This window comes from Postia placenta (genome assembly GCF_002117355.1).
Source record: "Postia placenta MAD-698-R-SB12 unplaced genomic scaffold POSPLAscaffold_4, whole genome shotgun sequence".
Lineage (NCBI taxonomy): Eukaryota > Fungi > Basidiomycota > Agaricomycetes > Polyporales > Adustoporiaceae > Rhodonia > Rhodonia placenta.
In genome coordinates this window covers 1,798,362-1,825,093 of record NW_020169835.1, presented here as the reverse complement: position 1 = coordinate 1,825,093, position 26,732 = coordinate 1,798,362, and the positions used below count along the sequence as shown (strand labels likewise).

Genomic DNA, 26,732 nt, shown 5'->3' with positions numbered 1-26,732 from the left:
CATGTAACCAATAGGCAGTCACACAAAGTAGGCGAAGTGTATAAGAAATGCCGTGTACCACCCGAGGACAGACTGGAAGCAGCTAAGATGGGTTTGTCAAAGCCGCCTCAGACCTCACTCTGAACGAGATAGCCAGTACACGACTCCTTGCTCTTCTTGAGCTGTCAAACTAGCGAATGTTTCCGACTAAAGATGCCCCTACAACCTCTAGCTGTTAGCATGTTTGCAGCAGGTGGGATGGCCTGCAGATAGACATTCAACATTGCATCGCCACCTGGGACTGAACGCCTAAAATTAAAAACGGAGACCGAAAGATCCGCGCCCTGAGATATGTCTGCTAGAAGACGAAACTTTCTAATTAGGGGGTGATTGTATCGAACACAGCAGGAAACGTGAGTGGAGTCGACCAGTGAGCGTTGCACAGACGTCATTGAATGCGGGCTCGTTCTAGGCTTCTAAAAATTCGTTAGGACGCATGTCTAGACCAATTATAGGTAAACGCACAGATATCCGATGAAATACGAATGCACGATCACGGGTCCGCATCGAGAAGTGCGCCACATGGGGACCGCCGCGAGGTCCATCTGCCTGAAATGTAATGGGACTATGATGACATCGCCCACTGGGAGAGCCTATCAGAATACAGACCAAACAGATGTCAAATATAGAGTATACCGCAAACCAGAATCACGTACCGGTCGACTCGAACCTCGATGCATCCGCGAGCTCATCCACTACTAAGCATGAGACGGGTAGACCTCACGGCCATTCCCTAATGCAGAGGCGATCTTCCATATGATGCCTCCTCGACGCTCGACTGCGCGGCGCGGAGTTGAGCGTCCAGGAGGCATCATATGGGGATGGTCAGTATGACCTCATCCACGCCTGCTAGCTGCGCCCAATCATCCTCGACGTCCTAGCGAGACTGGGGTGGCTCCCAGAGCGTTTCGAAGTTTTCTATGCAAAGGACAGATGGACCAGCGCGCGGCGTTTGAAGGCTACCTGCAAGCAGCTGTTGGCCTCGCATCTGCGGCGGGACACCCATTGAATCGACCAATTGGAGTCGGAATGCTTCGAGGTCTGTGATAGCCTCAGAGACAGAATAGCGAGCCGGCAAGGCGGAGGCGACTTCTGGGTGATGGAGCATCGCGAGCGCGATCGCCTTCTTGCCCACATTACCCGTTCTCGATATCAGGATACGGCTTCGCTGGAGCAGTAGCGCCTTGAATGCCTCGATGTTCTCATTTCGACCGATGCGTACGGCCTGCCTTGTTGGAAGAGCAACAGATGTGCTGAGACAACCCGCTCAAAGCGATACAGATGCCACCGCAGCAGCACCGCCGTGAGCCAGTCAATGGATATCCCGCGCCTCATACATCTCGTGTACGTTCGGGGCCGACACAGCCCAGATGTGGGCAGTCGATTGCATGGATATGGCGAAGGAAGGGTGAGCAGATCGTGACTGTGAGGAAGACGGGCTCGGACTGAAAATCCGTCAGGACACGAGCCATTGTTGAGTGGCAACCGAACGTACATGTATCTTCCGATGCACGGATGCATGTTGGGGCTGGCAGTATGCCCAAATCCTATGTGCGCCTCGTGCGCCCAGCTCCCACCGAAGACGGGACCAGCTGCATTGGCTACCACCGGAGGTTCTCCTTTGGGTTCGGGGAAATTGTCCGTGAACCACTCGTCCGACCACGAAACAGACGGCTCGACATCCAAGCATAGCGGGTTCTGATCGATCGAGACCATCTGTGTATAGCGTGCGCGCTGCGGCGATGCTGTCCTGAACAGAGACTGGGATTCGGAGTACACCAGACTGTCCGAATCGCCCTGCAGACATTGCAGTGGCAGCGGCGGGCAGTCCAAGTGATGCCTGGCCTATGCGGTCATCCCTTGGGCAAACTGGCTGAGGACATCTGCGACAGTGATAATAGCGTCATATTTGTTGCAGACGCGGATGATGAAAACGCCTTGCGGATGCATCCAATGCAGAGGCGATCTCCCATGTACTGGGACCACCCGCCCAAAGCAATACGCATGCCACAATAGCCGCCGTCTGTCCCTCCTTGATTGGCCTTCCGAGTGCAGGGGAGATAGTACGGATTCGACCATCAGGTCCACGGTGGTGTCCTTGATGCTCTGAAGCTGGCGTTTCCAGCTGCCGATGAATGCTACGGCATTGTCCCACTGTGAACGTCGTGAATCATAGTCGTGGGCAACATTTGGTGTGTACAGAAGATACGAAGGTGGTGTCGATAGAGCTGAGATTAGGAAGCAGGCCCATTGTGAACGATTCGGCGAGTGGAAGAGACGAGTAGGTGAGGAACCTGACCAGAACTGCTTGCTGACGCCGTCTATTTATACTACGAGTCGGTCCAGGCACGATTCGATGCTTCCATTCCAAACCTTCTGGAGTGAAAGAACCCTGCATTCCGTGGCCCGAGAGAGATCCGTGAAGACAATAGATCCAAGGTCGACCATCAGCCGAGTCATCCAGAAACATCGCAACAATAAGCACGCAGGGAATATTCCATAGAGACCTGAATGCGAGGTGCCGCTATGAGCAGCGAGCACAATGGCGACAGGAACGTTCGCATCAGCCGCCTAGGGCGCCCTACAACCCGGGAATCCCGTGGACACTGCACGCGGTCTCGTGATCGCGTCGACCGGCCTGAAGTCCCAACTCGCGTCGCGACTCTGAGCGACGTCCGTGCTCCGGGATAGTGATTATATCGCGTTGGAAGCTCTCTCCAGTCTTCAGCAGCAGTAGCGTGGGCCCTGTTGGAACTTTACGTTGTCGCGAGGTAGCCCATATCCTCGCGCCTTTGTCCGCCTACCACCACCACGCTGCCACTAATCAACAACAATAAGCACACAAACGTCCAAGTATCGTGAAATTCCGTTTCAGTGAGAGCGGACGCATACAGCCTAGACTTTGACTTCGATCAGGTCTCCTGCGGCCACAAGCACGTCGCACCGATACTCAGGAGTCAGGATCGAAGGCCGACTCGGGGGGCGGTGGGTGTTGGTAGCAAATGTTTGCTGGTCATTCTATTATATATGCAGCATACAAACGCTTAAAAAGCTAGACGTTGTGATAAATGACGATTCATTTAGATAACACATCAGCCTATGGTACAGCTGGCCATACATAATAACACAAATAACAATAAACATGTAACGCTATCCAATCTCCACTTTGCATCCACTCGAAATATTGAATGGTTTGTCAAACCATCCTGAAATATCACCAAGAACATCACCAGCACACCCTTTATTATGCTCTTTGAGGTGCCGACGCAGCACTCGCTTCGCAGGCTTCTTGATTTTATACCCACCCGCCATCTGATCCGGCGCGCCACAGCACACCCACTCTTTCACGGACAGTGTGCAGTCATGCGTATCAAGATGACGCCGCAGTGTAGCAGGACTGCCCTCTGCACGCATATCGGGCACTCCGCTAAGCCCCCGTCGACGAACGCAGTCACGTCAACGGCGGCTTGCTTGTTGCGTGGAGGCGCAAGACGCCGCTTACCGCTGGGCGACACTGACTTCGAGTCGGTGCTCGAGGACGGGGATGATGATGATGAGTGGGATGTCCGCCGTCGAGAACTTGGCGGATCGCGAGAGTAGGGCGTCTTCCGTGTCTTCTTCTGTACTGATGAACGACGTGCCGGCAATTCGCGGCCCACATCAAAGCTGCTCGGAGTATACGGCGGCGTGTACGACAACGAAGGAGAGCATGAGGAGTAAGACGAGGAGCTATCGGGGGGACTGAGACTAAGGAAGGACGAAGGGCTCTCTGGTGAGCTGGAGCAGGACAAGTCTCTCGTAGAGAGGCCCGTTGTTGCAGGAACGTCCTTTACATCCTGACCATGGCCAGCCCGTGCCGTGTCAGATGGAAACGAGTCAGAAAGAAATAGAGATAATCGAGACCAGTCTCTAGCCAGAACCCCACACGCACTTCTTGCTGTCCCTCACATGGCGCCCCAGAGCATCTTGCTGACTGAACGACAGCAGACACCCACCACCCACTCTCATCTGGCCCCCGTACTCGAATGGCTTGCACGTGCCAGCGACGCGACAAGACTGCGCCGAACCGCAACACACCCACACTTCGCCCTTGTCCTCGCAATGCGTCTTGATGTGGCGCAACAGATCGTGTCGCTTTTCACTCGCCGGCGTGAATGAACGATCATCGACCGGACACCGGCACGAGCCCTTTGCGATCATCGCCTCGAGTTGGTGGAAGGAATAGTTGGTCTGTATGTTCCTCAGCTTCGTACGTCTGGGAGTGTTTGCAGGCGTAGGAGGCGAGTAAGATCTCCCTTTCTTTGATGACCTTCGGGGATGATCGCGCGTGTAGGGGGACTTCCGCCGCATGTGCACGCGCGGAGGCGAGCGAGAAGAAGACGAACGCAAAGGTGACGCCGATGTAGAAGAAAGGGTTAACATCGTGTGGACACTAGGTGAGCTCGACAGACTAGATTCATCGTCGCCGGAGCTCTCGCTGCTGCTGTCTGTAAGAACTTCCGAGTCGGAAGAGAAGGGAGTCGGTGGAGATGTGCTAGGAACGGCGAGGTGTGGAGTGTACGGCGTAATGTTCCCCGAGTCGAGCAGAGAGAGCTCGGCTAAGGCCCGGTAATGCCGTATACAGTCAGCGGGGCAAAAGAAACAGGATCGTAAGCGTAGTGCACATCCTGTGGATAGTATGCGGGGACGGATACTGCATCGATGAGACCGGGAGACAGCAGGGGAGAATAGGGCTCAGAATAGCTGGTAACATGTCAGATACTTATGTTAGTAATCCGATCGGAAGTGCACATACTGCGTGTCGGCTTCAGAAATGTGTTGAGGTGAAGTCATGTTGCCTTTCTCCGGCGGAGCTGCTGTCGCTTCTAAGGCTCCCATGTGCGTAGGTGATATTCCGGAGACAATGACCTCGGAGGTGGACTCCGGACAAAGATCCTCAAAGAAGAAGAGGTCCGGAATGTCGAAGTAATCATAGGTCTGCGGAACTCCAAGAACGTCGATAGGATCCAAAGAGAATGAACCGTCGAGGACAGCCTCATCTTGAGACCAGGTAATGACCCATGTCAGATATAGAATATGCTGGCAACGAGATTGACGTACCGACCTGTGCGGATATCCCTTGTGCCAGCTGACTGAATACGTCGGCGACAGTGATGGTAGCGTGATATTGGCTATAGACGTTGATAATGAATACGCCTTGCGGATGACCTCCCATGTGCTGAGACCACCCGGTACGCATACCACCGCAGCCACCGTCTGTCCCTCCTTGACTGGCCTTCCGAGTGCAGTGAGGACAGTACGAATTCGGCCATTAGGTCCATGGTGATGTCCTCGATGCTCTGACGCTGGCGTTGGTATGCCCTATCCGCCTTCCGCTGCCGATGAATGACTCGGCATCATCCAGTTGTGGGCGTCGCAGGTCATCGTCGTGAGCGACACTTGGTGTGTACAGAAGATACGAAGGTGGTGTCGATGGAGTCAAAATTTGGAAGTAGGCCCATTGTGCACGATTCGGCGAGTGAAAGAGACGAGTAGGTGAGGCCTGACCAAAGCTGCCTGATGACACGCCCTATTTATACTACGAGTCGGTCCAGGCACCATACAATGCTTCCATTCCAAACCTTCTGGCGTGGCAGAACTCTACATTCCGTGGCCCGGGAGAGATCCGTGGAGACACAATAGATTCAAGGTCAAAGGTTGGCCGAGTCATCCAGAAACATCGGAACAATAAGCACGCAGGGAATATTCCATAGAGACCTGACTGCGAGGTGCCGCTATGACCAGCGAGCACAACAGAGACAGGAGTAAGTAGTCGCATTAGCCTCGGGGAGCCTACCAAATCCCGACGCGGACACTGCACGCGGTCTCGTGATCGCGTCGACCGGCGGGCTGAAGTCCCAACTCGCGTCGCGACGCGGCGACTCTGAGCGACGTCCTTGTTCCGGAATCGTGATTATATCGCATTGGAGTCTCTCTCTAGTCGTCAACAGCAGTAACGCAGCACCTGTTGTCGTTTCGGGGAACCCCTCGCGTGTTTGTCCGCCTACCACCACGACGCCGCCACTAATGAATAGCAATATGCACACGGACGCCCAAGTATTGTACAGTGTATCTCACATATACAGCACGTCGTTGCAGTGACAATGGATGCATACAGCATAGACCTCGACTTCGATCAAGTCAACCGTCTCCTGTGGCTATAAGCGCGTCGCACCGATACATACGATCGAAGTCCGACTCAGGGGTCGGTGGGTGTTGGTAGCAGATGTTGGCTGGGCATGTGAAGTTAACCCGAAGCCGCACGCGAGTCTTCTGTAGCACACAAACAGTCACACAAGCAGCATATCGTCGCAAATGTCAATTCATTTAGATAACACATCAGCCTATTGTACAGCTGGTCATACATAATGGCACAGGTCACAATAGATATGTCACGCTATCAAGTCCCCACTTGACATCCACTCGAAACATCGAACGGCTTGTCAAACCACCCTGAAGTATCACCATATACAACATCACCAGCACACCCTTTCTTGTGCTCCTTGACATGCCGACGTAGCGCATCCTTCCGACTGAACACACCCTCACATCCTCCTACCATCCACCGACCTTTATGCAACACTCGCTTCGCAGGTTTCTGAATGTTATACCCATCTGCCAACTCCTCCGGCACGCCACAGCACACCCACTCTTTCGTGGACAGTGTGCAGTCATGCGTCTCAAGGTGACGCCGCAGTGCAGCAGGACTGCCCTCTGCAGGAACATGAGAGCATATCGGGCATTCCGCTGAGCCCCCATCGATGAAAGCAGTCACGTCAACGGCGGCTTGCTTGTTGCGTGGCGGCGCAAGACGCCGCTTACCGCTGGGCGACACTGACTCCGAGTCGGTGCTCGAGGACGGGGATGATGATGATGAGTGGGATGTCCGCCGTCGAGAATTCGGCGGATCGCGAGAGTAGGGCGTCTTCCGTGTCGTCTTCTGTACTGATGAACGACGTGCCGGCAATTCGCGGCCCATGTCAGAACTGCTCGGAGTATACGGCGACGTGTACGACGACGAAGGAGAACACGACAAGTAGGACGAGGAGCTATCGGGGGGACTGAGACTAAGGAAGGACGACAGGCTCTCTGGTGAGCTGGAGCAGGAGAGGTCTCCCGTGGAGAAGCCTGTCGTTGAGGGAACACGATGGTAAGACGTAGCTGCCGCGGGTGTGTGTACAGTGTACGGGGTGCCTTGCGCATAACACGTCACCATTGAACCCAACGACATGTTGTATCCTTGAGAACCAAAGTACAGGGGCGATGAAGGACCGCCCAGACCACCAGCGATCCAAGGGTCGGTAGCCTCATACATCTTGTGTACATCCTGGGCCGACACGTCCCAGCAGTGGGCAGTCCGTGAGGGATATACGGGGGACGGGGAATACGACCTCGGACTGCAGGTCGATCACGAAAGTCAGGGCACAAGCCATTGTCGAGTGACAACCGAACGTACATAAATCTTTCGATGTGCGGATATATGCCGGCAATGGCAGTATGCTTATATCCCGTGTGCGTCTCTTGCACACAGCTTCCACCGAAGACGTTGGCTAACGGAGATCCCTCTCGCGGCGCGGGGAAGTTCTCGGTGAACCAATCGTCCGATGGCGAAACAGACGGATCGACGTCCAACCATAGCAGGTCCTGATCGCCCGTGCATAGCGTGTTTGTCGCAGCAATGCTAGCTTGAGCGCAGACAGAGAGTGCAGAAGACTGTCCGAGTCGTCCTGAAGACATCGCAGTGGCAGCAGTGGGCAGTCCAAGTGATGCTTGCTGGCTAATAGCGCAACACTATAAGCATCATCGCGCATGCCCTGACATACCTTTATACCTCCAGCATGCCCAGCCATTGTGTGGATAGCCAGCATGGTCGCCGCTGTTGGTGTGTCCCAAATAGTGAGCCTGGGATGGGAACGTTTCGGTATAAGAACCTCTTCACATTGCGGAGTTTCAAATAGGCGCCTGAGCGCTGCATCATGCCCGGATGCCGGTGCGTTTCCCTCAGCCACTGGCTCTACCGAGGGTGCGGTAGTCGATATGGTCATAATCCAAGACAATTATGGCCGTAGATTAGTGCCTTAAGACTGCTACACAGCACCCGTAATAGCCTGAAACTAAGGAGAGCCTCAGCCAGGTAGAACCTGACGCGGTCACGGGATCGCGTTCACAGTCTGCACGTCATATCGCAGCCATTTTCCATAGCATCGCACTGAACCAAATCGATGAGATGCAGCATAGCTCTCAGTTGTTTCGAGTGAGAAATTCGTGCAAGGTATCACATTTGCTTGCGGCCTGACTTGATTAAATTTGAGGTTTAGGGCGGCAGACCCAATTGGATCAGATACCGATCGTATGTAGTTCGTCTCCTCGCGCGTTTGTATCCCTAACATCACGATGCCGACATGACAGAGCCTCTCTTTGTTGCATGTCGCACATTCACACCAACGGGCTATCATGAGAGCGCGATGCGACCTCAGAGGTCCTGATATACATCACACAATTCAGACACTGATTTGCCATCCTCGCGGTGGGTCTTAGCGTAGTAATGTAAACTGCGAGCACCCTGCTGGATAGTGTATATGCAGGACCCAGGGCCTACGAAAGGACACCAGAGAACCCACTGGTCGCAGCGCGTCCAGATCCTCGAACGGCATGTCTCCCTGCTCGTTACGCGCTCATGTCTCCTTGAGCTGCAGAGGAGACTGGAGTGTAGACTTGCGAGGCGAGCGCGTTTGGTGGCCGCAGAAGGACAGGATGTGGCGCTGTCCCTGCCAGCTGAGTGAACAGCAGCTGGGGACGAGGAGGGACAGGACGAGGCGATGGTGGTGACAATAGGAGTAGTGTTAAAGAATCCCAGACTATCGGAGAGTGTGGATGAGAAGGCGAGGTCGGCGGTATGGTTGGTGGCGACGGATTCTCGGATAAGGTTAAGGGATGAAGGAGCAGGCGAGTGCGGGTGTGAGGGGACGGTGAACGAGGTCGATAGCAGGCTCGGCGCGATCGAGGGTGGCCGCGCAACCTCGCAATCATCATCAACATTCAGGTCGCCACTGTCGTCGCTCTCTGAATTGAATGAAAGAAGGGAGACGGTGAATGCAATGGTCCGCTAAGCTGCTCTGACAAGCCACAAGCTGAGTATGCCTGCGTCGTCTTGCAAGTAGGTAGTGGGCTCAAGGAGCTATCGGCAAGTACGAGGGGCGTGCAGGGATGACCGATGGGCGAACGATGCGTCGAGCACCGAATTTGCGCGAGACAGTGGCTCTGCGCTGCTGGGTGTCGACTGCAGGTATGTCAGCTTCGTCGGACATTCTACTATGCCAGAGACGTACTCGGGAATCGCTGGAGCTCCGTTCTGCAGCACATTTCCACCTCTCGTCGACATGTACAGGAGCATATGTACGTTCTCCCGTGGCCTCTGGTACAGTGTGAGTGCCCGCTCGCGGACGACAGTTCATCCAAATGTCCTGCAGCTCCATCCCATAACGCGTTTGGCTTGGAGCCCGATATGTGCAGGACCGGACCGCGCCTGACCAGGGGTGCTGCCCCGTGTCATAAGCCACCACCGACTGAGACGCGACGTCCAGCGGAGCGCAGATGGTTCACGGCGTATGCGACCTGCATCCATATTGAGGTCTTCGGGTCTGCTGTGTTGGCGCCACGAAGGGGTCCCAGGACCAGACCATAGAGGGTGTCGCATGATCGGGGGTTCGTGTGGCCCTCCAGCCGTGTGGACATTGTCTTGCTGTCCGGTGTTGGTCCGGCGAAGGGATCCAGGGAGGCAGAAGCGCGAAAGACGCGCCCGCTGCTCGTGTACGCAACGAGGAACCCCGGGCCTACCGCGGCGTGACATCCACCCGTCCTTTTTGAACACCCTCCGGCGACGCCACACAGCGCTGCCAAAGACCTGAAGTTGACAGACGGTAAGTAGTGAGGATACGAAGGTGGTGTCGACGGAGACGCTAGAGTGGAGAGTGAACGCATATTGGGAAGAGCGTAGGAAAAAACCCGATGTGGGTCATTGAGTTGGGGAAAGTTGCTCGCTCGCGGGCTCTATTTATACAAGAAACTGGTCAGGCACCCATCAAAGCGATTCAAGACGAATGGTACAAATTTTCTGCCGCGAAAGAACGCTATGGCCTGTGCCATGAAGTGACAATGAACACACGCACGGCCAACGACTATTAGCCGAGTTCCAATTCTGAGGAAGCATCCGATCACGTTGGCCCGATCGAAGCACCAAGCAAATGGATACGCCACGCTCGAAATTGAACGGCCGGTTTAGTCCTGCGATGTACAAGTCAGCGTCTGAAGCAATTCTAGGCGTGCTGACGCGTCCCAGCGCGTGCAGTCCTTTGCGAGACGCAATTCCTGAAAGAAAAGACGAAAGCTCTCCACCATCACCGATGTTATACAACAGAACAGTAGACATTACACATTGATTTATCTGTCTTCTTCCCACCCGTAACGTGTGAACGCTTCCTCAACCTCCCACTCATTTTATTACAGCTTCCCGGCGTCGCCGGACGATCCCCAGCCCTTCTCCCCCGCGCTGCCGAATGTCTCCGCGAAGGCACTACCGATCTCGGCGAGCATATCTTGCGTGACAACACCTGCGACAGCATCCGACATGTCAAGCAAATACAAATCACGGGCCGTTTAAAGATACACACCTCTTCCCTGCTTGTCAAAGGCGCGTCGGGACGCAGTGCGGGTGACCATCGAGCCGCCGACCGCCGCAAGCAGCGGGATACGCGAGATCGACAACGTCTTGTCCCTGTACAGCACGAGTGTCAGTTTTCCGTGTGTATGGCGCGCAAAGCAAAGACACCGCGTACCCAAAGGCCCCCGTCTCATAGCATTTACCCCACGCGAGCAGAGCACCGACGTTGCCGCTCAGGATATCGCCTTGGCCACCGCACCGCTTCAGCCCCCCGGGGACGTCCACGCTCAACTGCTCTTCTGTCGACTCCTGCCCATGGAGCTGAAAACGAGTTGGAATTTCAGCATTTCCGTGGCGTGATCAATGCAAGGGGGGTCGGCATACTTACCGAGCTGCCCGTGTCTGTCGCGATGATATCTGCCTTGCCCTTCTCGAGAATCGTGATGCCACCGAGAGCCCGTGAGATGCGCATGGCGCGCTCGTCGGCAGGCACAGAGGGGTCGACTTTCTGCACGGGAGGAGGTAATGAGAATGACAGCTCCTTCAGCGACTCCGAGACGATGGGTGGGAGAGACGCTTACGACACTCTCGCTCAGCCGCTTGAACTCCATCACGTTGGGCGTGAGGACGGCTTTGCGGTAGCCCCGAATGAGGGCGAGGTCGTGGCCGACCATCCACAGCGCGTCCGCGTCGAGGACGATGTACATGTCCTGAACGACTGGTGTAAATTGCGAGACGCGCCAGAAAGCGTGCCTGCGGCAGCTCACCTGCTCCTTGGCGATGTTCAGTGCGAGCTTCGCGAACGTCTGCATATAGTCTTCGCGCCCCAGACCGGGGCCAATGATCAAGACGTGGAGGCGCTCGAGCAGGGAGGAGAGGGTGGGTCGTAGGGCCTCGGGCGTCCTGTGTGTCCGTCCGTAGGACCCGCGGAGTCGGTTGTGCGCGGTCAGAGATGGCAGACGCGTGCGAGCGCGGCGGCACTCACTGGTCCTCGCGGAGGATCGGATGGACGATCAGGTCGGGAGAGTAGGACTTTATCGCGCCGGCCGCGGTGGGTGAGCAGATGACGTGAGAGAGGTCGGCGCCGATGCGTAATGCGGACATGGATGCAAAGAACGGCGCGCCGGTGTAGCTGGAGAGGGGTTCAGCGACGTAGGCATTACAGTGCAACTGCCAGAAACGCACTCCAGAGCACCTCCGAGTACACCTACGCGGCCTGACTGGCCCTTGTGAAGGGAGCCGTTCAGAGGCGGGATGAGCTGCTTGACCTGTTCAATGATTTGCTTCGGGATGGGCATCGTGATTCGTAAGTGATATTCGCAGATGAAAATTGTTTGTATGGGTGGTTGTACAGATTGAGGGGCCACTAGGGCGAAGTTATAGCTGGTCGCGAGATGGAGCAGGCAAGGTCCTGCTCATCCTCAATGACGTCTTGATCGCTGTTCATCGTTGGGGTTAGGGTTCCACTGCTTATCCGACTCATGCACATGAGTCAACCCTGCAAAGAACATTCACATCTGGCTATGTCTCCATTGCTGTATTCCTTGAAGAGACTGTGAGGAGTCTCAGGATGCCATGTGATGCGCTCCGAGCCGGACAGGTAGATAATTGAACTCAGTAGTCCGTCCGACGCAGGGCAGTTACAGCGACGACGCCAGTGTATCTGGTCCGATATAGCGAAGCATTCGCCTGCCGCCCTGTGTTGCGCAAGAGATTGCCTTGCATTAAAGGCACTGACGTTGGGCGCTACTTGAAAGCGACCATTGCTTTCTCCTGCTGTGCCAACCTTTCGGTGCATCAATTCCCAAAATGGAATACTTGATGAGATCCCGCGATCGTGTTCAGGAGTGGCTCGGGCGCTCCACACTCCTTCACACCCATTGCGACCAGGCTTACTTGAAGGAGATGTGATGTGAACTTCAGATGGGCTAGGAATCTAGATGTGATATGTACCCAGATGTGATATGGACTCAATGAGGTAAGTCACGATGTCTCTCGCTGCAAAGCTGTCTCTTCACATTCGCACCTTGAAAGGTTTCTCGTGCCAGGACTACAGGTAGCAGAGAACACTGCGCTATGAACGTTCTTGTCTGCTGGACAATCACCGCACGGTGCTGACGTGCTACAATTCCAGGATGACCACGAAATGTTCCCTCAGCTGCGATACAGCGAGCACCAGGCCCTTCCTGCGCTATACAGCATATTCAATGACACTATTCACCGTCACCAGAACCTCTTCTCTGGACGAGGTAGTCTCGAGGGACATCTTCTGTCTCAACCCCTTTGACTTTTTTGGTGTCTCACCAACGTTCGGCGAATCCTCCAATCTTCGCGCTACCATGGCCGGCGAAGCCCCCCAACCGATAGCTGAAGCTATAGAATGCACTTATTCTCCGGCAGATGTTGAAGAGCAAGGAGGCGTAAATGTGTTGCAGAACGGAGGTTTGATCCTTCCCAAATATGTACCTGGCACAGAAGAACGTCCGACATAGCTGATGCACCTGCAGGTCCCCTTTGGTCGATATCCAGCCTTCCAGAGGTACAGCCCCATCCCATGAATTCGGTGCTTGCCCTGGCCGCACCTCTGCTTTTAATATGTAGCCTGACTTGCGGGTGCACCTATATATTTCATTTTTTGTAATGTTTCTGTCTTTTCAAGATGTGCCAAATTGTAGCCAGGGCCTTGAAGGTCACTTCTCACTGTTGGTGAGGTAAATATGGCACCTCTTCTGTAATACATTGCATTCGCCTCTGGGAAAAGGTCAGTTGGATAATGTAAGCTCAAAATGTCCTTACTTTTGCTCCTCAATCATGGTCCACTTTGACTTCTGTCGCCACGACTTCTAGAGGTATGGCAGATTAAGTGCATTGACTTATGATATGACGTCAATAACATCGCGCAGACGAATCGCGATCCCGTGACCGCGTAGGTCCTACTCCCAAGCTGAGCCCTCCTCAGTTCTAGGCTAATACTGGTACTCTAAGTCGGCAAATTAGAAGGCTGTACTCTACGAGCATAGCCGTTCTAGGCTATAACAATATCTTCTACCGCATCCCTCGATATAGCCAGTGACTGAGGAAAAAGCACCGGCGTCGCATCCGGGCACATGCGCCTATTTGAAACTCCGCAATGTGAAGAGGTTCTTATACCGAAACGTTCCCATCCCAGGCTCACTCTTAAGGTAAACACCAACAGCGGTGACCATGCTGGCTATCCACACAATGGCTGGGCACCCTCGGGGTATAAAGGTATGTCAGGGCATGCGCGATGATGGACCCAGTGCTGCGCTACTAGCCAGCAAGCATCACTTGGACTGCCCACTGCTGCCACTGCGATGTCTTCAGGACCACTCGGACAGTCTTCTGCACTCTCTGTCTGCGCTCAAGCTAGCATTGCTGCGACAAAAACGCTATACATAGGTGACCAAGACCTGCTATGGTTGGACGTCGATCCGTCTGTTTCGCCATCGGACGATTGGTTCACCGAGAACTTCCCCGCGCCGCGAGAGGGATCTCCGTTAGCCAATGCAAGGGGCCCCGTCTTCGGTGGAAGCTGTGTGCAAGAGACGCACACGGGATATAAACATACTGCCATTGCCGGCATACATTCGCACATCGAAATATTTATGTACGTTCGGTTGTCACTCGACAATGGCTTGTGCCCTGACTTTCGTGATCGACCTGCAGTCCGAGGTCGTATTCCCCGTCCCTCGTATATCCCTCACGGACTGCCCACTGCTGGGACGTGTCGGCCCAGGATGTACACAATATGTATGAGGCTACCGACCCTTGGATCGCTGTTGGTCTGGGCGGTCCTTCATCGCCCGTGGACATTGGTTCTCAAGGATACAAAATGTCGTTGGGTTCAATGGTGACGTGTTATGCGCAAGGCACCCCGTACACTGTACACACACCCGCGGCAGCTACGTCTTACCATCGTGTTCCCTCAACGACAGGCTTCTCCACGGGAGACCTCTCCTGCTCCGGCTCACCAGAGAGCCCGTCGTCCTTCCTCAGTCCGAGTCCCCTCGATAGCTCCTCATCCTACTCATCGTGTTCTCCTTCGTCGTCGTACACGTCGCCGTACACTCCGAACAGTTCTAATGTGGGCCGCGAATTGCCGGCACGTCGTTCATCAGTACAGAAGACGACACGGAAGACGCCCTACTCTCGCAAGCTGCCAAATTCTCGACGGCGGACATCGCGCTCATCATCCTCGTCCTCGAGCACCGAGTCGCTGTTACCAAGCGGTAAGCGGCGTCTTGCGCCGCCACGCAACAAGCAGGCCACTGTTGACGTGGCTGCGTTCGTCGATGGAGGCTCAGCGGAATGCCCGATATGCTCTCATGTTCCTGCAGAGGGCAGTCCTGCTGCACTGCGGCGTCACCTTGAGACGCATGACTGCACACTGTCCACGAAAGAGTGGGTGTGCTGTGGCGTGCCGGAGGAGATGTCGGGGATGTATAAGATGGAGGAGCCTGTTCGGCGAGTATTGCATAAAGGTCTGTGGATGGTGGGAGGATGTGATGGGCTGTTCAGTCGGAAGGATGCGCTACGTCGTCACCTCAAGGAGCACAAGAAAGGGTGTGCTGGTGATGTTGTATATGGTGATATTTCAGGATGGTTTGACAAGCCGTTCGATGTTTCGAGTGGATGTTAAGTGGGGATTGGATAGCGTGACATGTTTATTGTTACTTGTGCCGTTATGTATAACCAGTTGTACAATAGGCTGACGTGTTATCTAACTGAATCGTCATTCATCACAACGTCTAGCTTTGTAAGCGTTTGTATGCTGCATAAATAATAGAATGACCGGCAAACATCTGCCATCAACACCCACCGCCCCCCGAGTCGGCCTTCGGTCCTGACTCCTGAGTATCGGTGCGACGTGTTTGTGGCCACAGGAGACGGTTGAAGTCAAAGTCTAGGCTGTGCGCGTCCGCTCTCACTGCAACAGAATTGCATGATACTTGAACGTTTGTGTGCTTATTGTTGTGAACTCGTTTCAGTGGTGGCGTCGGGGGGTGGGCGGACAAACGCGCGAGGATATGGGCTACCTTGCACGCGGCAACATAAAGTTCCAACAGATGCTGCGTTACCGCTGTTGAACTTTGACTACTGGAGAGCGCTTCCAGTGCCACATAGTCACGAATCACGGACATGGACGTCGCTTAGAGTCGCGACGTGAGTTGGGATTCCAGGCCAGTCGACGCGATCACGAGACCGCGTGCAGTGTCCGCGTCGGGATTTGGTAGGCTCCCCGAGGCTAATACGACTACTTACTCCTGTCTCTGTTGTGCTCGCTGGTCATAGCGGCACCTCGCAGTCAGGTCTCTATGGAATATTCCCTGCCTGCTTATTGTTCCGATGTTTCTGGATGACTCGGCTAACGGTTGACCTCGAGTCTATTTTGTCTTTACGGACCTCTCCCGGGCCACGGAATGTAGGGTTCTGTCACGCCAGAAGGTTTGGAATGGAGGCATTGGATCGTGCCTGAGCCGACTTGTAGTATAAATAGGGCGTGTCAGCAGGTAGCTTTGGTCAGGTCCTTCACCTACTTGTCTCTTATACTCGCCGAATCGTTCACGGTGGGCCTACTTCCAAATCTCAACTGTATCGACACCACCTTCGTATCTCTTGTATGTGCCACGCGCCACATACCACCCACGATTGTGACCTGCGACATCTACACAGGTATGATGCCGAGACATTTGTCGGCAGCGGGAGGCCGAGAAAGCATACCAACGCCACTGACAGCGTCAGAGCGTCAAGGACATCACCATGGCCGAATTAGTACTGTCCCCACTGCAGTCGAAGAGCCAGCCAAGGACGGACAGGGTCACTGTAGTGTTGCTGCGGTGGCATGCGCACCGCTGTCGACGTCCTGAGCCAGTTGCCTCAAGCGATGTCTGCTCAGGCCCGTAGCTTGGAGCTCCAGTCCATCCGTCGGCCGGTACGTCAGTCTCATTGTCAGCATATTCTCTATCTGATATATCCATGTGTCTGGTCTGTATTCTGACAAGCTACCGCTGTGGCGGATGTCATCAGTCCCCCAACGTATAGGCCCCCGCGGCGGTCCCCACTGTTGTGCACTCTTTGATGCGGGCTCGTGATCGTGCTCCGGACGATGTGACCAGCTGGAACATGCTCCCCCAGTCGCTCATGCGCATTGTGTTCGGCCCCTAATGCACCCCAAATTGAGGATCCTGATCTCGAGCCCACGGTGGCGGTAGCTGTTCCCGAATGTCAGCTACGGACACGGGATGCGAAGAGGCTGTGGTACGTCCGGCGGGAAAGACACCATACATCTGCCTCACCGCAGCCATACAGCCAACACACGGTATGTCCACTTCCTGCCGAACTACTTGGATCGGTATTTGACATGTTTCCAGCCAACCTGTGTGTTATTTCCACAAGATGTGCATTATGCCTCTGATCCTGCTGCCCCTACCTCACCAACGTCTACTGGGTCCTTGGTTGATCTCTCTCTCTCTGCTTGACTCGGTAGACGGCCCAGTTCACACTCCGCAGGGCTTCCTTGCTACCCCATCTTCTGCATCTCCTTTCTGTTCCGACCCCGAGGTGTTCTTGGATGGCAGTGGCAGCGACAGTTCCAGTCATGATGCATTCACTCCGTCAATGTTTCGACCTCTTCACGTTCAGCACTGCCTCAGACCTCACCTCTGTCTGGTCAGGGCAGCGTGCCGCGGGACCCGAATAGCACCGTGTACTCGCGCGAGGTCACAGACGCTCCGGACTCTGGCGCATCCAGCTACGACCATGCGGAGGACGCGACGCGGCCGCGCATTGAGAAAGTCAAGTCCGGTCAGCAAGAAGCGCAGCGGAAGGAGAGCGTCTCTGCACCCGCTATACATAGACCATCGATACTTGTTATTCTCCGATCTCGAGTCGTCTGCTTGGTCATCGGACGACTGGTTCACGGAGGACTTCCTCAATAAACGAGGAACTAGGTGATACGTGGGCGCACCCTAGGATACTCCTATGTTCACCCGATCCTTCCGTTTCTATCATTCACGATGTCCGTTCCGCTGCAGCGCACTTCTCTCGCCGGGGATACGTCATGTCCTTCGATTCAATGTCGAACTACTATCCGTAGGCTACCTCACGTACTGTGGGCACACTAGCAGGCGGTACATCTTACCGTCCTGTCCTCGCTACGCTTACAACGACAGTCTTATTTACGACAGACTTATTCTGCTCCAGCTCACCAAAGATCCGTTTTCCTTCTGCGTCAATTCCCCGGATGACTCCTCATCTTACTCCACCTGCTCTCATTTATGGTCTTCTACGCCACCATATACTTCGGGCCATCTTGAATTGTAGCATTCGTACCTCGCTTACCAGCACAGAAGCTCCACAAAATAAGCAGGCCGCTGTCGGCGTGACTACGTTCGTCGACGGGGAATCACTGGAGTGTCCATTGTTCAGTGTGCTTTTGCGTGGCCGAGTCGAAGGCGCGTCGCGTCCCAACACGGTCCCGTGATTCGCTGTCATCCGAACCCGAAGCTTTCGGGGATAAATTAGGATCATATTTCATATGATTCAAGCGTGGGAACCGTAGGCATATACCTCGGAGAGCGCTGTGCTCTTACCCAGCTTGAGGAGATCAGTGATATAAGACTTATTTACTGCCAAAAGCGGGCCATTTTCGAGGGCCATTCTCAGGGGTTCAGGGAACGGAGCTCTGGTCCTTCCATAGCCGCCGAGAACGACGTATAAGGGCCACCGCTGCCTCGAGTCGATGCAACGTGTTCGCCGTGGGGTATGCGGGGCGCTCTCAGTTCTCGTATACGACTACCGACCCACCTCGCTTGTGATTGTCCGGGAAGGACGCCTCGAGCGTAGGAGTAACTTTTAGACTGAGCATCAGTCCACACAGATTCAGATCTCGTCCCGCGTCCAGTCGCAGTACGTGCTCCGTGAACTACATGCCACAATGTTACTGAGGTCGACTTCCAAGACTTTACAGTGGCGATAAATGGAGGAGGATCCGCCCTTGCCTGAAAAGCTGCAAGATGCCTCCCCGCCCTTCGACAATCCATCCGCAGACACCATCGTTCGCTCCCTTGATCGCGTGCACTTCCATGTACACAGTGCCATCCTGTCCGAGGCCTCATCCGTCCTCCAATCCATGAGATGCGAGTCTCAAACGCCTGGCGTTCAGGCAAACACCCCTCCAATCATCGATCTCCCAGAGGAGAGCTGGGCCCTCGACCTACTCCTGCGTTTGTGCTACCCAGTCGCTGACCCTGTGCTCAACAGCCTCGAAGAGGTCGAGGCCATCCTGGGGGCAGCAGTAAAGTACGAGATGGACCAGGTGGTTGTCCTCGCGCGGCGGATACTCGTGGGCTTTCTCGAGAGCGGCGCCGACCCGCTGCGGATATGGGCGATTGCCATCCGATTTCTGTTCGAAGACGACGCCCGCGCGGCCGCTAACAAGGTGAAGAGCCTCCTCCCTGCTCAAAAGTCCCCAGAGGAGCTACGACACATTACTGCAGGCGACTACTACAGGTTGGCGCAGTTCCATCGCGCAAAGGGGAGCGTCGAGGACGGGTTCTTGTTCTCTAAGCAGCCGTCGCTGGACGAGCACCCGCATCCGCATCCTGACTCTCCGCCACCACCCGACAGAGGGCCCGACGCATTCTTCGACCATCCATACACGGATACAATCTGCCGCTCGTCTGATGCGATCGAGTACCCCGTCCACAAAATCATGCTGTCCATGGCATCCCCTGTTCTCCGCGACATGATCACGAAAGCAACAGACGACGGCTCCCCGCCCGACACCGCCCCGCACACGCGCGCGATCGTCCTCGATCTCCCCGAGGACAGCCGGATACTGGGCACGCTCCTGAAAATGTGCTACCCCGTCGAGGATGCGGACATCAGCATCGGCCACGCGACCTTCGCGGACGTGGCGCAGGCCGCGCAGAAGTACCACATGGACCGCGTCACCGAGACGATCGGCAGGATCGTGGACCGGCTGGCAGACGCGGGGCCGCTGCAGGCCTACCTCGCCGTCGCGCGCTCCGGGGTGCCGAGCCTCATGGTGCGCGCGGCCGACCGGACGATGAGCCACGCGAGCCTGCAAGAGGAGTACACGGCCGAGCTCGAGGGCGCGCCCGCCGACCTGTACTACCGCCTCCTCAAGTACTACGACACCCGCGGCACGGCCGTCAACCGCGTCAGCGCGAAGCTCAAGCTCACGGCGTACTGGGACAAGGCGAGTGCCGCCGACGCGGAGTCGGCCGGTGCGCTGCGCCAGTCCTGCTCCTGCGGCGGGTGCATGGCGTGGAGCGGCGAGCGCAAGGCCTGCATGGAGTCCGTGAAGAGCTGGGCTACGTCGCGCGCGAAAGACGCGGTGGACGCGGTGGCAAAGTGCCCGGAGGCGTATTCGGTGCCGCAGGGGGGCACGATGCTGCTGCGGTCCGTGCAGAAGGGCTTCTGGTGCTCCAGCTGCGAGCAAATCACGTCGCATTTTGCGCAGGTGGATGATTATGTGCAGGACGAATACGCGGGTGCGGTTGCAGGGGTGTGTAGCGTCCTCTATTTGTGCCGTTGTGTCACTGACGTGCTGGTACGCTTTAGATTGTGTACTGATGGGTCATCCTCGCCATAGACGACGTCCAGCTGTGTCAACTGGCCTGGCTTGCTGTCCTACTAGGTAGAGGCAATGGTCGATACATCCGAGCACCCTGCTGATGTACTCCCACCCCAGCCGATCCAGCTCGTGGTCTATTTTTCTGCATTCATTGAGGATCGTTCTATTCCGTTCTGCTGTGGTGTTGTATTACAACGTGTTTTGTCTTTGTTGTCCCAGTACTGTATAGTAGCTACTATGTACGATTATCAGGATGAATATTCAAGATGTAGCTCGGCGCTGCCGCTGACACCCTACTGGCAGGATCGAACGACAACACAGAGCGCTACAGGGTTATCACGCGCTGGGAAATGCGGCGGTGGTTCCGGGCGGTGCGATTATCGCGCGCATTTACATCGGCTCTGTTCGGTTGGTATATGTACTTCGCAGTGGCGTCGAGGAGCATTCCCTACGCCCACGCTCATACAGACGCCTATCGGGATCATGAATCCATCACCGTCCGACGCGGAAACCTCTCGCCTGACGACCCCTGACGCTCCGCCACCGTTCAATAATCCAGCCGCTGATACGATCCTCCGCTCTTCTGATGGCGTCGATTTCTGTGTGTATAGTGTGATCTTGACTGAAGCGTCCCCCTTCTTCAAGGGGATGTTCAGTTTGCCGCAGCCCTCGGGCGGCGCAGAAGCCGAGACGGGTAACAACTTCAAAGACGACGGCCGCCCCGTCGTCGACACGGCGGAGGACTCTAAGGTACTAAACAGCCTCCTCCGACTCTGCTATCCCATTACAGAACCAGTACTGGAAGACCTGCATGATGTCGAGTTGGTGCTAGAGGCGGCTAACAAATATGAGATGGCGCAGGCGACCGCCAGGCTGACGAGAATCCTGCGCACATTTGTCGATAGCAATCCATTGCGCGTGTGGGCCATCGCGACACGCCTGCGGCTCGAAGCGGATGCCCTGTACGCCGCAAAGAAGACGTTAGGGCTCCAGTTGCTGGACTCCTTTCCTCCAGAGATGCGCGACGTCTCTGCCGGAGCATATTACCGCCTGCTGAAGTACCACCGGGAAAAGGGGAGCGCCGACCGCGTAGTCACATTCTCCAGCCCCCCTATAGTAGAGAATGCGGACGGGAGCACTACAGACACGATTGTGACGACGCGCAATTTCTTTGACCATTCCTTCGCCGATGTCGTTTGTCGTTCGTCAGATGGCGTCGACCTCCCTGTCCACAGAATCGTGCTCTACATGGCTTCGCCCACTCTGCTGGGACGGGTCACCGAGCCCTCAGGCAGGTCTAGCGAGGGGGCTAGTGCGCCAGCCGTCCTGCAGCTCGAGGAGCGCGGGAGCGTGCTTGCGGCGCTGATGAAGCTCTGCTACCCCATCGACGAGCAAGACGTGGTCTACGACAACCTGCACCTGCTAAGGGCCCTCAAGGACGCGGCCGAGAGGTACGAGATGCGGCGCGTCGTCAATGCCATCCAGAAGTCGTGGGAGCGCATCACGCGCCGCGAGCCGCTGCGCGCGTACCTCCTGGTGGCGAAGGCGAAGCTCTGGGACTACGCCCGCGAGGCGGCACGACGGTCCCTGCGCCGTGGCGGCCTGGAGGACGAGTACATCCCGGAGATGGAGAACGTCGCGGCGGAGGTGTACCATCGGCTCCTCAAGTACCGCGAGGCGTGTCGCGCCGCCGTCGCCGAGCAGAACGCCGAGGTGGACATCGAGGCGTGGTGGCACGCCGCGGTCAAGGAGGAGGTTGCACCAGCCCAGAACGACGTGTCGGACCAGGCAGGGACAGCAGCACACGCAGACCTTCCGGGCCAGGCGCAGACATCGTGTCCGACGGACGCATCGGTTCAGGCGGAGGAGATACTCCAAGCAGAAGTCAATGTCGAGAACGAGAACGAGATGCACGTCGAGCCAGATGTGCAAGCCGAAGCAGAGGCGCAAACCGAGGCGGGGGTGCAGGCTGAAGCTGAAGCTGGGATGCAGGTCGAGGAACAAGAGCCGGTTCTGGTGGAGGCGCCACACCAGGAGGCGGCCCAGCAAGGAGCGGAGCCGGAGAACGCCACGTCAAGGCCAGTTGAGCCCGAGGCAGGAAGAGAGGAGGAGGACAAGTGCCGCTGCGGGAAGCACGGCGACGTGCGGCCGACGCGCCAGAAGTGCCTCAAGTGCGCGAGGCAGTGGATCTCGGACAAGGTGCAGACGGCGCTCGAGACGGTCACGGAGGAGCCGGAGACGTGGAACGAGCTGTCCCGGGACGTCCTGGTGCAGTCGGTCGAGGCGGGGTGCTGGTGCTCGGACTGCGAGCAGATCGCGCGGTTCTTCACGCGCATGGACGCCTACATGTACAAGACGCTGCGAGAGGTCGTGTCCGCGGTGAGGCTATCCCGCTGTCTTGCAGATTCTTCGTATGTTGACGGCAGATGTCTCGAGCAGGTGAAGCTTGAAATCGACGATGAGACTGTTGCAGAATAGTAAGAGTGATTGAGCAGCTCTAATAGACGTATTGTTGCCAGAATGACATCATGCTTTGTTGGAGGGTTGCGAGCAGCGTCGTCCGAAGATGGTCGAAGAGACTGTATGCTAGCAAGAATATTTAAAGAAAAATTGGCCGCGATACACTGACTATATGCGCGTCGGGTATTCGCACACTGACACTACCTGATACTCAGCCACGATGCGTATCCAAACGACGACACGCGAAGAATGTTAAACGGCAATGCGTGCCCGATTGACCACGCGCGAGCGATGGTGCGTATCCGATCGACAACGCGCGAACGATAATCTAACAAACAAACGCGGCATTCGCCGTGTACGTGTGGCTCTCGGGTCACTCGTCCTAACCAGTGCAGAGAGAGGACGAGAAAGCGCGAGATGATTGTGGTTCGAGGGAGAGAGGGAAGATGATATTTCTCGACACTGACGCAGGCTTTCATAAGTACACAGAGGCCTTGACACGAGTGACATCATACGAAACCTAGGAGGAACGAATGACGCACAACATAGCAATAGATCGACAGAAGTCCGAAACAGCAAGACATATACTGAACGCGAATGGAAGCCCCGTCCTGCGCACAGACAAGCGAGACTCGACGTCGCCGCTCCGGATCGGCTCCACGACTGTCAATGTCTCAGCTTCTCGAAGGTGTGAGCCGCCGACGCGTCATGATTACGCTCGCGACCTGCCGCCCTCAGGTCCGTGACAACGTCGGCACCAACGATCTGCCTACGACAGCCGCTTCTCTTCCCCATCGACGCCATCTGTGCCAGTCTTAGAGCTGTCAAGAAGGAGTAGGTACGTACTTTTGGATCGTTGTTTGGAGCGAGATGATGAAAAACATATGAAGGAACAGAAATGAGAAGAAAGAAAGAGAAATGGAATGTACGGCACCGAACGGAAATGGGACCGGATCATCGACGTTCTTCTCCGGCTTCGACGCATTCTCCTCCACCACAGCTTCTCACCTGTACTTGCAAGCTTACAAGAAAAGGCGGCGTAATGAAAAAATGGAACATGCCTCCTCTACTTGCAAGCTTGCAAGAAATGGCGACGTGATCTCCGAAAGAATATAGACTCATACTAGATGATAAACTATCAACGGCGTGCTTGAAGCCAACGCTCTGAGTGACACTGCGATACGAGCAGAGACCACGCCATGAATGCAAGATAGCGGTGGCAAACATCTTGTCAGCCAGCACACCACAACTGAGGATCCGAGAATGGATTGGCTTTAATATTACACATGGTCAATCTAGGAGACCCGTCGCGAGCGGCCTACAAGCAACGTCCAGCAAGACAAAGCAATGCGATAGTACATACGTATGGTGGTATTATTATGCGGGAACGACAGCGTCGTGCTGAGGATGTCGAGCAGCACGACAGACGGACAACGGGCAGACAGCGACCACCCTACGTACTCACGCCTTCGGCTTGCGCAGGTACTTGCGGCGGTACTTCCCGTCTATGCTCTCCAGGTAGAATCCGCCCGGCCAGATGTTGTCGAGCGAGCCCTCGGGCACGTACGACCCCGCGTTGTGGTTCTTCTCCCGCAACTATGGGCGCAGGCGTCAGCTCCAGCACGATGGCATGGGAAGGGGGATCGGGAAGGGCAGACGTACCTCGAGCGCGTCTACGTACTGCTGGCACGGCACGACCTGCATCGCCGCGAGGCGGTTGATGAGGTCCAGCTTCTCGCGGATCGCGCTGGTGTCGCCCTTGACGCGGATCGTGAAGAAGCTGCTCGCCAGCCCGCTGCCGAACGCGAACATGCTGATGCGCTTCCCGCGCAGCTCCGCGGGCGCCACGCTCGCGAGGAGCGACGCAAGCCCGCCGTAGAGCGAGGCCGTGTACATGTTCCCGCAGCGCCGTGCGCAGCGCATCGAGTGCTCGACGGTCGACTCGAACTCCGCCTTGGCGACGCCCATGAACGTCTTCTCGAGCGCCTTGTCCGTGAGCGACTCCTTGTACGGCTGCGCGAGGATCGCCTCGGGGTTCGGCACGTTGGCGTATTTGGGGGACTTGGGGTTCGAGATGAAGTCGTTGTAGATCTGCAGGTCATGTCAGAACGAGCGGAGGCAGGGGTAAGTTGAGGGGACTGACAAGACGAGCGTGGGCCTTCTGGACCATCTTGCCGTATGGGCTGTGGAAGACGGGGTAGTCCACGTCCTCGAGGGAGAAAGCAGCGAGCGCAGCAGCATCGCCGTTGCCGTTCAAGCTGGCGACCTTCTTCGCCTTGGCGTGCTTCCGGCGGAATGCGCCGTAGGCAGCGTCGATGGCGGAGACATAGGTGGTGATGGAGAGGGGGCCGTCAACCTCGGGGTACTCCGAGTCAAGCTTGGGCTTGTAGAAGTCGTAGGTGTTCACCATGTGCGTGCCGTGGATGGCTGTCCGGGGCCAATAGTCAGCATACCCAGTTAGGCGAATGACGACAGTGAGCGCAGCAACAGTGAGAACATTATGCTCGCCCGTTAACGCCGGGGGTTCATCCCTGGGAAGGGCACAGGCTAATGCCAAAATGACAAGGATACTCACGCTCAATCGCAAGAGGTGCATTAGGACCGATCAAGATCGCAAACGCGCCAGCACCGCCCGTTGGGCGTCCGCTGCCTTCTGCGTAAATGGCGATGTCGCCGCCGACGACGATAGCGTTCCGGCCGTCCCATGACGTCGACTCGACCCAGTTGACGGAGTTGAAGAGCGCAGCAGTAGAACCGTAGCACGCATTTTTCGAGTCGACGCCCTCGATATCAGTGTTGCCTGCCTCCGCGAAGAGGTCCATGAGGACGGTCTTCGTCGCCTTGGACTTGTCGATAATGGTCTCGGTGCCGACGTCGATGCGGCCGATGGACTTGGGGTCGATGTCATACTTCTCCAGGAGGTTGATGACGGCTACAGGGAGACATCACGTTAAAGGAGAGCATGAGTAGCGGTATGGTGCACGACATACCGGTCAGCGCAAAGGAGTTGATGTCCTCGCGATCATCGCAGCAGGCCATGTACTTCTGGCCGAGACCGATGGTGTACTTCCCTTTTGAAACACCATCGAACTCCTCAAGCTCCTCCTCCGAGATGCACTGGCGACGATACATGAAGTTAGAACACACCTTTGGGCAGGTCGTACTATACTATGCTCACCCTCTGGGGGAAGTACATCTCCATAGCGAGGATACCGACATCCTTCGGACGCGGGGGCGCCTCAATGTCGCCGTGGACAGCAGTGCCGTTCAATGGGATGGTCATGGTGCGCGACGGAGAGATAAGTGTAGGTTGTGTGGGTGGCAATAGAGAGGAGAACTTTGGAGGGAGATGGAGGGCGGTGGCTAGCGAGGAATATATATAAATTCTGGAGATGGAACGAGAGACGAAAAAATCATTTTCCGGGGGATGGTGGTGGTACGACCGCTTGCTTGTCCTCGCGCCTGTGACTCCTGATTGGCTCCTCCGCTGCTCTCATCACTCGGCTACCAATTCCTCCGTTCACCACTCATGTCGTCCGACATCTCTCATTTACTGTACTTGCACTGCTTGTCTGCACAAACTTGCCCCTATAGCGCTCACGGTGGAGAATCGGACGCAAATAATGAACTTCCGACCCGCCTCGACTACATTGCTTCATATATACGCTCGGTCTCTTATCGCTGTGCGTGTGCTTCAGCCGCATCTTCACCGTCTGGAGGCTAGGCAATATCGGTGCATGTCTTGTCAGCGTCTGGAGATATCATTTGCGCCGCTGTTCGAACGATCACTCGGAATTCGAAGTCGTACGTCCAGGACCACATCTCTGCCCTATGGCATCTCGGCGTTGCACGACTTGAACCTGTCATTGCCTGAGATGCCACTAGCAATCGTCGCCTATTTGTGAACATGGT

General features: G+C 55.9%; 10 protein-coding genes across 10 annotated transcripts; 3 read left to right on the top strand and 7 right to left on the bottom strand.

Annotated features, from left to right (window-relative positions):
• Positions 1-18: 18 nt before the first annotated feature.
• Positions 19-2,290, bottom strand: POSPLADRAFT_1138498 (hypothetical protein; the record flags this gene model as incomplete). The annotated part of the gene is made up of 7 exons (XM_024484913.1): positions 19-82; positions 505-622; positions 696-737; positions 1,003-1,268; positions 1,535-1,836; positions 2,017-2,193; positions 2,249-2,290. The coding sequence occupies 7 exons, from the start codon at positions 2,288-2,290 to the stop codon at positions 19-21; spliced, it is 1,011 nt and encodes a 336-aa protein (XP_024341167.1).
• Positions 2,291-3,537: 1,247 nt separating this feature from the next.
• POSPLADRAFT_1045444 (hypothetical protein) lies at positions 3,538-5,360 on the bottom strand (the record flags this gene model as incomplete). Its single annotated transcript, XM_024478755.1, has 7 exons — positions 3,538-3,664; positions 3,971-4,269; positions 4,349-4,471; positions 4,662-4,782; positions 4,835-5,078; positions 5,140-5,210; positions 5,281-5,360. The coding sequence occupies 7 exons, from the start codon at positions 5,358-5,360 to the stop codon at positions 3,538-3,540; spliced, it is 1,065 nt and encodes a 354-aa protein (XP_024341166.1).
• A 1,118-nt stretch (positions 5,361-6,478) lies between these two features.
• POSPLADRAFT_1136931 (hypothetical protein) lies at positions 6,479-7,928 on the bottom strand (the record flags this gene model as incomplete). The annotated part of the gene is made up of 3 exons (XM_024484744.1): positions 6,479-7,475; positions 7,535-7,869; positions 7,902-7,928. 3 exons carry the CDS (start codon positions 7,926-7,928, stop codon positions 6,479-6,481), a joined length of 1,359 nt encoding a protein of 452 aa, XP_024341165.1.
• A 623-nt stretch (positions 7,929-8,551) lies between these two features.
• Positions 8,552-9,813, bottom strand: POSPLADRAFT_1045443 (hypothetical protein; the record flags this gene model as incomplete). Its single annotated transcript, XM_024478754.1, has 5 exons — positions 8,552-8,641; positions 8,700-8,752; positions 9,271-9,358; positions 9,408-9,644; positions 9,682-9,813. 5 exons carry the CDS (start codon positions 9,811-9,813, stop codon positions 8,552-8,554), a joined length of 600 nt encoding a protein of 199 aa, XP_024341164.1.
• Positions 9,814-10,578: 765 nt separating this feature from the next.
• Positions 10,579-12,036, bottom strand: POSPLADRAFT_1054983 (hypothetical protein; the record flags this gene model as incomplete). The annotated part of the gene is made up of 8 exons (XM_024480586.1): positions 10,579-10,688; positions 10,749-10,852; positions 10,914-11,059; positions 11,127-11,246; positions 11,320-11,448; positions 11,506-11,641; positions 11,724-11,870; positions 11,924-12,036. The coding sequence occupies 8 exons, from the start codon at positions 12,034-12,036 to the stop codon at positions 10,579-10,581; spliced, it is 1,005 nt and encodes a 334-aa protein (XP_024341163.1).
• Positions 12,037-14,073: 2,037 nt separating this feature from the next.
• Positions 14,074-15,398, top strand: POSPLADRAFT_1137160 (hypothetical protein; the record flags this gene model as incomplete). The annotated part of the gene is made up of 2 exons (XM_024484761.1): positions 14,074-14,366; positions 14,426-15,398. 2 exons carry the CDS (start codon positions 14,074-14,076, stop codon positions 15,396-15,398), a joined length of 1,266 nt encoding a protein of 421 aa, XP_024341162.1.
• Positions 15,399-15,507: 109 nt separating this feature from the next.
• On the bottom strand, positions 15,508-15,900 carry POSPLADRAFT_1032749 (hypothetical protein; the record flags this gene model as incomplete). Its single annotated transcript, XM_024476882.1, has 2 exons — positions 15,508-15,530; positions 15,579-15,900. The coding sequence occupies 2 exons, from the start codon at positions 15,898-15,900 to the stop codon at positions 15,508-15,510; spliced, it is 345 nt and encodes a 114-aa protein (XP_024341161.1).
• Positions 15,901-16,643: 743 nt separating this feature from the next.
• POSPLADRAFT_1054981 (hypothetical protein) lies at positions 16,644-17,713 on the top strand (the record flags this gene model as incomplete). The annotated part of the gene is made up of 3 exons (XM_024480585.1): positions 16,644-16,691; positions 17,434-17,563; positions 17,616-17,713. The coding sequence occupies 3 exons, from the start codon at positions 16,644-16,646 to the stop codon at positions 17,711-17,713; spliced, it is 276 nt and encodes a 91-aa protein (XP_024341160.1).
• Positions 17,714-18,506: 793 nt separating this feature from the next.
• POSPLADRAFT_1180038 (hypothetical protein) lies at positions 18,507-23,658 on the top strand (the record flags this gene model as incomplete). Its single annotated transcript, XM_024488720.1, has 7 exons — positions 18,507-18,667; positions 18,720-20,291; positions 20,633-20,731; positions 20,790-22,771; positions 23,036-23,114; positions 23,345-23,508; positions 23,559-23,658. Exons 2-7 carry the CDS (start codon positions 18,738-18,740, stop codon positions 23,656-23,658), a joined length of 3,978 nt encoding a protein of 1,325 aa, XP_024341159.1. The 5' UTR covers positions 18,507-18,667; positions 18,720-18,737.
• Positions 23,659-24,070: 412 nt separating this feature from the next.
• Positions 24,071-26,146, bottom strand: POSPLADRAFT_1168582 (hypothetical protein). Its single transcript, XM_024488016.1, has 6 exons — positions 25,999-26,146; positions 25,811-25,937; positions 25,396-25,752; positions 24,964-25,247; positions 24,483-24,911; positions 24,071-24,416 (listed from the first exon to the last, which is right to left on the bottom strand). Exons 1-6 carry the CDS (start codon positions 26,101-26,103, stop codon positions 24,282-24,284), a joined length of 1,437 nt encoding a protein of 478 aa, XP_024341158.1. The 5' UTR covers positions 26,104-26,146; the 3' UTR covers positions 24,071-24,281.
• Positions 26,147-26,732: the final 586 nt, after the last annotated feature.

Bases quoted from the DNA above. Each gene is read 5' to 3' on its own strand.
- POSPLADRAFT_1168582 (XM_024488016.1), bottom strand. From the start codon at position 26,103: ATGACCATCCCATTGAACGGCACTGCTGTCCACGGCGACATTGAGGCG. The intron at 25,938-25,998 runs GTGAGCATAGTA...TATCGTCGCCAG, and splicing joins AGATGTACTTCCCCCAGAGG to TGCATCTCGGAGGAGGAGCT. The intron at 25,753-25,810 runs GTATGTCGTGCA...GTCTCCCTGTAG, and splicing joins CAACTCCTTTGCGCTGACCG to CCGTCATCAACCTCCTGGAG.